Below are 11,316 nucleotides of genomic sequence, written 5' to 3'. Positions count from 1 at the left end.
GCAGGTTCCATGATCTTTTGCCAACAATATGTGTGGTTATGCAAGTGCGAGAAGATTCAGGAGTAATTTTTGAGGCTTGATAATAACTTAAATTGTAATGTAAATCAATGTAGTTTAGCATTGCAAAATATTTGCGCTCGACGTATGTGAATTTTCTTTACCTATGATTGAGTACATGTGACTTAGTTACTAGCCAGCTCCATTAAAAAATGATCGAGTATTACAGTTTTGTATATTACTGACCGTAAGATACTTTTTGAATCCTTTTGTTTTCGATTGTGCGCCTAATGTACCATCGATCAGGTGGTGCCTATGCTACAAAGTGTTTTATAGGTTGGTGCGCCTTAGGTGTGGACAAAACCTCCAATCTGCGCAATTGACGTTTCGCCTTTGCCTTTTTGGCAGTAAAATACGATACTGGTAGTTATATTTTTCAGAGTTCTTTTTGTCCCTGGGTTTGCAGAAAGTGGAAAAGGCCGCCTTCGCTTTTGAAAAACACTTTTATAGCTTTTGAAAAACACTTTTATAGCCTGACGATGTCTTGCTATTTTTATAAAGGCTATTTTGTTAACAAATCAGGAAGCTGTTTTTATGTCCTGAACTTAATGTAAAATATTTGTTACTAGTCTCAAAGTCGGCAATCGCACACTATTCATTTATACAGCTGACAAATTTTTCAAAGATATTTCCATTTTATAGGCTATTAGTAACGCACATGAAGAAATATATGAAATGGATATTTATTTGGCAAGTAGCACTTTATAATATTGATGATTAATAAATAATTGAGCAGAAACATTCCAGACCAAACACACGTGAGAAATCAGTTCAATATGTTAGAAATCTACACAAGAAAAGTTTGAACAAGAAAGAAAAGAATTTGTTCTGTACAGTTTTATGCTCCTATGAAACAAATGTAAAAATAATAATAAAATTAAACAAAAACATGCAGATTCTATAAAACAAGACGATTTTGAAAGAAAGAGCAATGGTAGTGCGGCGTGGGGATGAAAACTAATCTTTGTTACTTTCAAGAGAGACTACTAATTGGGTGCACAAACAGTTAGAATTGACAAAACGAATATGAAAATGTATTGTATTATTATTGAATTCTTCTACCATGAATAAACAATTCTTATCAAAATATCAGTGATGGGATTCAAAATTTTAGAAACGGGTACCTTTTTGTATATAATTCATTAACAACAGGTTCCCTGGTTTCAGAAAATAACAAATCTATAATTTTCTGATTATCATGATATTTCAATAACAGATTCACATGATCCCCTTGAACCTCTCCATTGAAGTTTTTGTAAAGAAAGAAAATCATGTGATGCAAAATAAGATAAAGAAAAAGTTCATCTCGAAATCCATAAAGACCATAAGTAATATTGATACACGGTTTCCAAATTTTAAACTGATCTTGTGCTTTCCATCTGCACAAAGCATTTGGTTGGTACCATGTTCCTACATTTGAATACCATTTAACCTCATCCTGATAGCTCATTCTCATACTGCTTTCTAAAGCAGTCACCAATGGGAAAGAATTCCCAACATCTTTCTTGATATTGTTGCCAAACATAAGTTTCTTGCCCGGTATACTCTGTTTCATCCTTGTTAATAAGATGCATGAGGAAAAACCTAAGTAGAAAAAGGCAATTAATAAATTATTCTCTAAAAATATTTTATTTTTTACAAATATGAGAACCATATGTAGACTGGAAAGGTTAGTTTGTTTGACTAAATCCTCTCTTCCTCTTCTTCTTGGGTGTAGCATAATTACTGCTAGTGCTTTGAATATATACTAGTAGTTTGTTGAAAAAAGTATTCTTGACATCTCTTTATTTACGACGTGGGTAAGCAACTTGTTTGGAAAGTTTGGAAAAACCAGGAGTTTGTAGCTTTGGCTTTGCCTACCTAATTTATTACACCATCAATGATATGATGGGCATGGGATTACAACCAGAAATTTTGACCTGTTATGCCATGGAAATTTTTCCTGACCCTTGACCCTTAAAAAAATTCTCCCCATACTTCATCAATGCAAAATTTTTGCTGTTTATTTTAAAAGTGTTTTGTTCAAAACTAATATTTTTATTAGAAACATTAATCCAAGTGTGGCTTACAGATAGTAATAGTCAAACTTAGGCTAGTCTATCGCATAGTTTGTGAGATCAATTTTTGATTATTGCAACTGAAATAAAGGTCCTGAGAAGACATAATGACAACCAAGTTATTTGATTTACAAATATTGTTTGTAAGCACATATGAAAACTGACAAATAACATGCGAAATCACAAAAACGTGGCAATATGTGGTTCATAACCATGCCTGGAAATCTATCCCAGCGAAATGAGTGTCTGAGCGGCTGCATAAATTGCAATTGTTACGTCATGGTTGAATGGCGTGTTAACGCTTGAGCCACTAGGTCAATGCTCCCACATCTACCTTCAACTCCTATTAATTAGGTAGCTTTGTGCTTTTACCATGAAATATATCATGTTAGGTAAACTTACATGTAATTTGCAAGATTATGTTCTTGCATTGTATGGGTTTCGAACCCATGCGGTACTTGATCAAAATAATCATTTCCAATTGTACAAATGAAACATTTCGTATCCATATCTTCTTTCACTTGCTCCTGTTGATCACGAAGTTCTCCAAAGGCATCAATGATCAAACCTGAAATATGACATAATAGAAGTTGTTTGCAAAGACATTTCAACTGTTTTTTGATATTCAAAGATAAACAAACACAATGTAAAAGTTAGGGAAGAGAATTGTAAATTGATTAAAATTATTGGTTTGAATTATTCATTGCTGCACATTAATACAAATATATTTCTGTATCGGTAGTGTAATTATGTAAACCGGAGTGAATTTGACATTGGTCAGGCGAAGAAGCAAGACTCTTGAATCATTATATGCAAGATGGAGAAACGCAATTAGCAGCAAAAGTTAAATTTTTAGAATGTTGCTGCTGTGAGACAGAGTAGACACATTTTGCCTCATTTAAATCAGAAAATTCATTCCTCAATGAATGCATTGTTGTTGGTGGTTCAATGAAAAAGCAAATTCTTTCATTAAAGTATTATTATGCATATGCTTTCGGTAAATTAAAAATTGTACCTGCCCTGAGCAGGTAAAAAAGAATCAGTAATTTATCACTAGTTTGAATTGCTTTCAACTCAATAATGTTGCATGAAAAACATTATAGTCCATCCTGTTCTTACTGATAGATAATACCCACCCTGAATGATGGCTAGCAAAATGACAATAACGAAGAAGAAGAAAGAGATGTCAAACAAGATTCTCCACAACTCATATTCATCTCCAGATGGATCTTCTAATTCATCTCCGATTCCTCCTCCTGCTCTCACGCCAGCATACAAGTGAAATTGGAAGCACTGAAAAAAAGTTTTGTTTTATAGAAAAACCAAGATTCCTGATCGCTTGGCTATTTTTCTCCGAATATTTACTAAAAGCTTTCATGGTCCCTACGATGAGCTTCAAACAAAGAGTATTTGTACCAAAATCATGAAAATATTTGTACGGATATTAGGGACAATGTAATTTTAACAGTGATTTCTTAATATGTCGAGCATTCCATAAATTTTTTTGTGCGTTTCTATTTCATACTCAGTGTTGTGGCGATTCAAGTTGACTCGAATCATCATTTATTAAGACTCAAAGTGACTTGAGTTATCTAAATGAAATTATTCGGTTTCGTCATTAAATTGCTTCTCAGTGATTGACTCAATTCGAGATTAGGCTTGAGATTCTGATGGAAAGTGGCTCGACTTGACTTAAAAGATATGTTTGTCAAATTTCGAGCCCAAGTTAATATCTTACCGAGAACATGTCGTGACACTTCCAGTCAGGTTCTTCTCCTTCACTCTTGTTGTAAAATCTTCTGAAGAAATTGAACGCAACTACAGTGTACAGATACACCACTACTGTCAGGAATCCTGTAGTCAACACCAGCTAAACCAGATAACAATTTCATTGATTATTTGATAGCAATAGCAGAAAGCAAATTTATTATCTGAATATCTCTAAAACTCATGATGTCATGTCATCAACATCTTTGCTGCTGCATTTAATTCATATATGCCACTTTTTTTTAAACGTTTCCCATGTATTTCACTCCAAACAAGACTGTACATGGAATATAAAGACTGAGCTGTAAAAAGCTGGTATTTTTGGAAGGATCAAAATCTTCCCAGTTCTGTATTGCCTACCCAATTCATGGCACCCTAGGTGAGGTGTTGAGCTAACTAACATTCAACTAGTTGATTCCTAAATTGTGAAGTCTAGTGGATTACGAAATATCAAACAATTTCCAAAAAAGATACTTGTTATTTTCCTATGTATATAAAATGACCAAATCATTCAGAATTAATATTGAGACAGAAGTACGACAACAGGTTTTTTATGGCACGCTTATTGATTGAACAGCAATATCAGGTATTACATCAACTGCCTATAATACTTCACGAACTATTCTTATTTGAGCTAATCAAACGAAAAAAATAATCAGCAGAATTTACCTGTTTTCCATTATGTGTAACAGAAGATAAAATTGTTCTCAATGTCTTGAAGCCCATAGCAATATCAAGGAGATGAGAAGCAAAGAAGAAGGTATTGTAATGTCCAAGTAATGACATCACGAAATACCACAAGATGTAAAGAAATGAATTATCCATAAACATAACTCCCAACTTCCAAATTTTGTATTTGATGTCAAGATTTTTCATCCTAAAATCAGTAACAGAAATGATAATTAAAAAATATAGTAATATATAAGTTAGTTACCAGTGCTTTGTGACACAAACAATTGAAATGCAACATTTGAGATGCGACTTTGAAATTTGATTTAACAATATTAACTTGCGCAAACAAGTAAATTTGATGGTAAATTGACTTAATACACATCGTTAATACAGATTTTAATAAGTAAATTTGATGGTAAATTGACTTAATACACATCGTTAATACAGATTTTAATAAATAGATTTGAAATAATAAACATACAAAGTTTATCAGAGAGGGAAGTATAGAGTTAGTTTTTGTTTTGGAAAGAACGAAATCTTTTTGGTTCCTAACCTGAAATTTATTATACCTTGGTCGAGGAAGGTCATTAAATTAAAATTCGAGATGTGTAATCAGTGATGCCATCGCAGTTAAGTCTAACACTTAAACTGCTAGGCAATTGTATAAAAGGATGGGCAATAATATTTATAGTCCTATATACTTTAATATACTGATGTTTATTCAGCATTACCAATTAAGTTATCATGCAAATTAATTGCAATTAATTGCTCCATGAATAAAGGTTGTTTTTGTCAAATAAAAGAATATTCTATATTTTTGGGTTTGGAAAATTCTGAAGAACTTACGCATGTACAAAGAAATTTTCCTTTGGTTTTTCTTCTTCAAAATCTTGGAAACTTGTTGCTGATTTATCCATACCTAAAAGATCTCTGACTTTGTCTGGTCCGCATTGTCCACCATATTTATCCACGACCTTAGTAAATATTAGTAGAACAATTATAATAATACATTTGCTGAAATATAATATTTTTTAAATTTCATACTGTAAATATCTGGAATTTTTAGTTGATTTTATTATTATTTTAAGTAAACTCCCTGCAACCACAAGGAGTTTAGTACAAAATTTAAACCCTTCGATCCACAAAACTTAAATATTGCAAATTGAATCATACTGGGCCTAAGACAGTAAGTTTTAAATCAAATATTTATAAATTTTATTTTCTAAATTGGTCACTGGTATTTAAACCTTTACGATGTGATTTTTTGTTTTCAAAAAGACTAACCTTCTTTTTAACAAATTTATCCCAGTAATTTGATGGAAATGATGGACATGATATAACAAGTCTGTCCCATTGTCCAGTCAAATCATCGTCACTTGGTTCTTCTGTCACATACAATCCAGCGAACTCAAGCTTTCTGGCAACTTCCTTTTCTCGTTTAAATATGACAAGTGGAACCTTTAAAGTTATAAAATAATTTGAGTTTTTTTCGTTACGTACGGTAAGTTCAAGTGTAAAATTCTACTTTGACTGGAGTTGTCACAGCTTCCAAATTTTCAACTTAAACAATCGGTTTTAGCTCAAGCTTTACTGAGACATTGTTAGTAAGGAAATGTTATTTTCAATCTATTTTAGTCAAATTCAATGTACATTACCTTGAGCATGTAGTATGATACCAGCATTGAGAAACTGAGAAATGAATGAATGACAGCAAATATAAACAATGCAGATTCCATATATCCAGATTTCTCTTCCAAAATCAAAATATCAGGCCTTCCATCTTCATTTTGTGAATCGTCTACTGGTGGAGGAATATTTTCCCCTGAATCTCCTCCTTCATCTTGATCTTCTTCAAAATCTTGCCACTGCACAAATTTTTAGTATCATAACAGGTTACAACAATAAGAATTGAATATCGATTTCGGTTAGTGTGCTGCTATTACTCTACTGGCATTGCAGGTTTGGGGCCTGGGGTTTGGACTTTTAGTCACTGCTTGTGTAGAGACTTGTTCAAATCAATAAGACTACTACACTCCAGATAGATTATATTTGTGGAATTTTTTTTTAAAAAATTGCATGTGGATTTTATAATTACAACTGCTTTTTGAAGTAAGGAAAACATATTCAAATGTATGAGAGGAAACATTTTGAACATTTAAAATTTTTATTTCACGAAACAAATATTTTTTATACCTTGAAAAACAGCAACATAAAGTTGATTCCGAAAGTGACAGCAAGAGCAAGAATCTTGAAGTTGTAAAAATTTCTGGCAAAAATTCCCTGAAAAAAGAAATTTAAAATTTAAATCACAGATTATGATTATTTTTGAAGATTTTTTAAAAAAATTTTAGAGTCAATACTTACCAAAACACCACGCATAAATTTTGAAAATTTTTCTTTGAAGGGAGATCCTTCATCGACTTTTTCTTCTTTTTTGTATCTGAAAGTATATGATATAGTAACAGAATGCAATATTATTTTATGAATAAACAAACAGCATTTATAATTCTAGAACAACTACCAGGGTATGATAGAATTTTCATATCATCACAAGAGAGAAAAAAGATGATAAGACAGCTTAAATATATGCCCAAACACAGTCTATTGTACAGTTACCAGTGCATGCCGGGTATGGAAATAGATAACCAGTTATTTGTTTCAAATGCATGGACTTGGCCGACCAGTGGCTAGTTACATGAACCACCCTACGGGCAGTGAGAAGTTCAGAAATCCTCTTGCACATAATTGCACATGTATTCCTAACTTCCTATTAATTGTGCTGTGAAAACTAGTTTGGTATTATTAATGGGTATGCAAGTCGTTGATACCTTGCAGGTCTTTCACACATTTTCATGCAATAAGTCCATTGTGATTGAGGTTCATGTTCTGGTTCACTGTTTGTTGCTGATTGATTTCCTGCTGCTAAATGATCTTTGTCCTGTAATGAAATCAAGTACTTGCTAACAAAATTTGATTTTCGTTACTTTCAAGGAGTTTAAAAGAACATGGGGTGCTATGAAAAGTATATGTTATTTGTATTTATAAACTCATGTATATGTTTCTGCTGCACAGACAGTGGAGTAAGCTGCAGTCGAACAATGGTTAAATGAACCATACTGCAATAGTGAGGGTTAGGGTTATATGTCAATTCTAACACATAATTTTTTATATCAAACCTCAACACCATGCTTTATTCTGCTTCTGATCAAAGCATGTCTTCGACGTTTAACAGCAGCGGGTGTTGTATTAGGACTATGATCTCCATCTTCTGACTGATTCAAACTGATTGTATCTGCAGCTTCGTCAACAGTGAAGTCACCAAATCCAGCATCAGGTTTATGAGGAGCAACGAGTCTGATCAACTCTTCCTCTTTGCTGCAATGGAAGATTGATATATAATACAGACAGCAGTAAGAAAGATATTGTAGTTAGAGTATACTGGCGTATGAGCGAAGGGTCTCATTGTGCCTCCCTTCTTGTGAACAGTTATTATGACATCAGTTTTTCTGGAACTATGATGTTTCACTACAGCTTTGAGCCACAATTTTTTTATTTGCTCAGTTTTTAAAAATTTTCATAAATCCATCTAGAACCCGACATGAATCTCACAACAGTTCGTTAAATATATATATTATGACGTCACATATTAAGTCATATAATTTTTATTTCCTAAATGGGCCCCAAAAAAATCCTGCTGACGACATAGAAGCGACATTTATGATCGGATACTGCCTTTAAACATTTATGATCCATGGCTTCCTTCCAGAGACTCCAATGAAAAAAATTAGTTTAGTTTTTAACAGATTTTCATCAGTTATTTTATTTGCCACATTTGATAATAAAAAGCAAGCGACACGTTGTGAAGGCCTTTGCTCATGCCCCCTGACTTGCTGAGGGTATCGGAATCCCAGTTTGAGGAATGCAAGCCATAATAGAAATGCAGTTAGAACAATCTGTGACTATACCTGATATCAAGTCCAAATACATTGGAAATAATCTCAGTGTCATCTTCTTTATCATCTGCTTCTGTCATTGTCGATCCATTCACTGAAAATCCAGACTAAAATATAAAAATAGAGATTTTGATGTTAAAAATTTAGAAATATACAATAAAAATATGTATCCCATGACTAATTAATTTTTTTACTCTGCCTTTGTTGTTGCGGATTCATATGCGTGGTCGGAATAAGTGAAGTGAAAATTCCAATTACATCACTATATGAGAACAAGCCTGATTTAATTATTATAATAGCCTCTATATATATATATATATACATCAATCAAATAACATCAGAATTGATAGCAAAAAATGGTGCAACTAGCAAAAATGCTAAACGACTCAACAAAGTTATGTCTATGCTTGCTTGTGGATCAACAGACATGAAATCATGAAGCAGTGCTAATTAGTTTTGATATCAGTAATTAAAATATACTTTACCTGCGTGAGTGCATCCTTCTTCTCAATTCCTTCATGAGTTGGATGAGGCATTCCATTCATAATATCTGAGAATGTAGTATTTTTCAGAGTTTCAATCAGCTTACCAGAAAACATTGCGTAGAATATGAACTTGATGATAGCTCTGAAAAAAAATAAGAGAAAAATTGAATTTGGCAAATAGGTAAGTGTTACTTAACTGCTGTACATAGAAATTTACCCAAAGCAAGGTTACGTGCATTCACTCAGAAAAAGGGAGATTGATCTCTGAGCGAAATTATGGGCCACTGAAGATCCAAGAACTGATAAGACTATAAGGAATTATAAGGATGACGAACCTTTTTTAATGAATGAGTCAAAAATTATATTTTCGTTGTGAAAAAGAAGACTGTGGGTCAAAGATGTTGAATCAAAATTGCAGCTGCAAGTTTTCAACGAGTCCTATAATCTTTGGTTGGTATTATGCAGTTTTTAGTTTTACACGAGTCACACTTATATTATGACGGAGACAATTTTCTGGTACTCTGGTACATTTGATCGTTATAATATTTATGTATTTCTTAATTTATATTTAAAATATTGATAATGATTTTCTTTAATTACAAAATTATCAAAGCTATCAAGATTATGATAGCTAGGAAGAAATAAGATAATTACTATCAGGTACTGACAAAGCAAAAGCCGTCATCTGATCTAAATATCTTAAAAATTTCAGTACCGTTAAAAAAAAAACTTGTTTATTCTTTTATTTATTCATGAACAACTTACCCCAGCATGAATATGGATGATTTCATAGCAGTCCAGTTGATTCCAAGAACGAACCAGAATAAAGCAATGAACACTTCAATCCAAGACATTGCTCGATATTTCTTGTACTGAAATAAATTAAGAAATAAAAGATATTTACAATATAAGAAATTTCTTAAACCAGAGTTTGAGAATAATAGCCAACATTTTATATAAGGAACAAATGAACATTAAGAACAAGGGCGAATTAATCTATCAGTATTTGGATAAAATGTTATTAATTTTGATAAATAATACCTTTTGGACAGTTAATTCAAACATGACCAGTTTATTGACTGGCGATGAAATGAAAATATCAATATAAAATAGGGTGCAGAAATTTTAATAAATTTACATGATATAAGGTATTGAATTGAATAGCGAAATATGGGTTCAAGTCATGGATGACATAAAACTATAAAATACATTAGTAGAGCAGTTGGTGGTGTTTTTATTACTCACACTCTTTTTCATATTATTAGGTGTAAATGTTGATATGTAACTGGTCAAAGTTGGTGAAGATCTAAAAAAATAATGAAAGTTAATGAGATGTATATTCATGATTCCATTGATGGGGTCTATAAAAAATTCAAGATAAATAAATGTAGAGTTTGTTTGAATTTTATATGCAAATAGGAATACATAGGGTTTAGCACAACAATTCATATATCCACAAAATGTCCAATTATCAATTAGATCAAGACATGAACATACCGATATTACAGAGATTGATCCAAATACAATTAATTTTTTAGGTACCGGTAAGCGATCTTTAACCCACATTGCCAACATAGAAGACCTAATTTCACTCACTCATCAGCATTTTCTTCATCTTCTTCTTCTTCTGTTTCTTCATTTCCACCTTCTGAATTTTCAAATGTTGCTTCACTAATATCAGCAGCAAGTTGCATCTGAACATAAGATTGGAAATTCAAGTTTATCACAGAGGAGAGTAAAGACACTAACAAGGCTTAGTCATATGCCGAACTACATCCTCTCGTCTGGTTACCAGTCCATGCCGGGTATAGAAATAGTTAAAATGCATAGACATTGATGGTGGAGGAAGCCGTAACCAACTAGCGGCTACCACAGTAAAGAGCGATCATAATAAGAGAATTAAAAGTCTTGTATTGCAATTCCTCATGGATATTTTTTATCATTGCTGTAAACGGCAAGTTTGAGAAAGTCTGACTTTGGTCCGAAGAACATTACAAAATAAAATGTTAGAAAGTGTGACCTTTGAACCAGTCGATAAAAGAATAATAAATAACATACCTCAAAAATTGTATCTTCACAGAAATTGACATATTCTTCCATCTTTCCTTTGTCACCTTCTTCATTGATGACATCAAAGAAAAACTGACGCTTCGATTCTTGAACCTGGCATGGAATTAATTTGAAGATAAATTTTAATATTATTCACTCATTAAAAAACTGTCTCAATGAATTTTGTTTGTTAGCATATATACATAGGATAGGATTTGGTGCTCCCGAAGTATGTGAACCAAGATGGCGGACATCGGAACGTAACATGGGTAACAG

At 32.5% G+C, this 11,316-nt stretch overlaps 1 protein-coding gene across 5 annotated transcripts in view; it reads right to left on the bottom strand.

Moving 5' to 3' along the window:
* Nucleotides 1–724: 724 nt before the first annotated feature.
* LOC120335465 (ryanodine receptor 2-like) overlaps nucleotides 725–11,316 on the bottom strand; it is a 65,067-nt gene continuing 54,475 nt past the window's right edge. For all 5 annotated transcript variants that reach the window (XM_078119719.1, XM_078119706.1, XM_078119713.1 and 2 more), the window contains 18 exons: nucleotides 11,050–11,154; nucleotides 10,588–10,685; nucleotides 10,237–10,297; nucleotides 9,757–9,863; nucleotides 8,992–9,133; nucleotides 8,519–8,613; nucleotides 7,730–7,928; nucleotides 7,382–7,491; nucleotides 6,918–6,993; nucleotides 6,747–6,833; nucleotides 6,209–6,418; nucleotides 5,838–6,011; nucleotides 5,400–5,527; nucleotides 4,551–4,758; nucleotides 3,853–3,984; nucleotides 3,251–3,407; nucleotides 2,517–2,682; nucleotides 725–1,641 (listed from right to left, as the gene is read on the bottom strand). In XM_078119719.1, coding sequence (XP_077975845.1) covers nucleotides 1,491–1,641; nucleotides 2,517–2,682; nucleotides 3,251–3,407; nucleotides 3,853–3,984; nucleotides 4,551–4,758; nucleotides 5,400–5,527; nucleotides 5,838–6,011; nucleotides 6,209–6,418; nucleotides 6,747–6,833; nucleotides 6,918–6,993; nucleotides 7,382–7,491; nucleotides 7,730–7,928; nucleotides 8,519–8,613; nucleotides 8,992–9,133; nucleotides 9,757–9,863; nucleotides 10,237–10,297; nucleotides 10,588–10,685; nucleotides 11,050–11,154 — 2,406 coding nt within the window. In that variant the 3' untranslated portion in view covers nucleotides 725–1,490. The remainder of the gene's footprint in view (nucleotides 1,642–2,516; nucleotides 2,683–3,250; nucleotides 3,408–3,852; nucleotides 3,985–4,550; nucleotides 4,759–5,399; nucleotides 5,528–5,837; nucleotides 6,012–6,208; nucleotides 6,419–6,746; nucleotides 6,834–6,917; nucleotides 6,994–7,381; nucleotides 7,492–7,729; nucleotides 7,929–8,518; nucleotides 8,614–8,991; nucleotides 9,134–9,756; nucleotides 9,864–10,236; nucleotides 10,298–10,587; nucleotides 10,686–11,049; nucleotides 11,155–11,316) is intronic.

Source organism: Styela clava, chromosome 2 (assembly GCF_964204865.1).
Source record: "Styela clava chromosome 2, kaStyClav1.hap1.2, whole genome shotgun sequence".
Taxonomy (NCBI): Eukaryota; Metazoa; Chordata; class Ascidiacea; order Stolidobranchia; family Styelidae; genus Styela; species Styela clava.
This window is presented reverse-complemented; position numbering and strand designations above follow the sequence as displayed.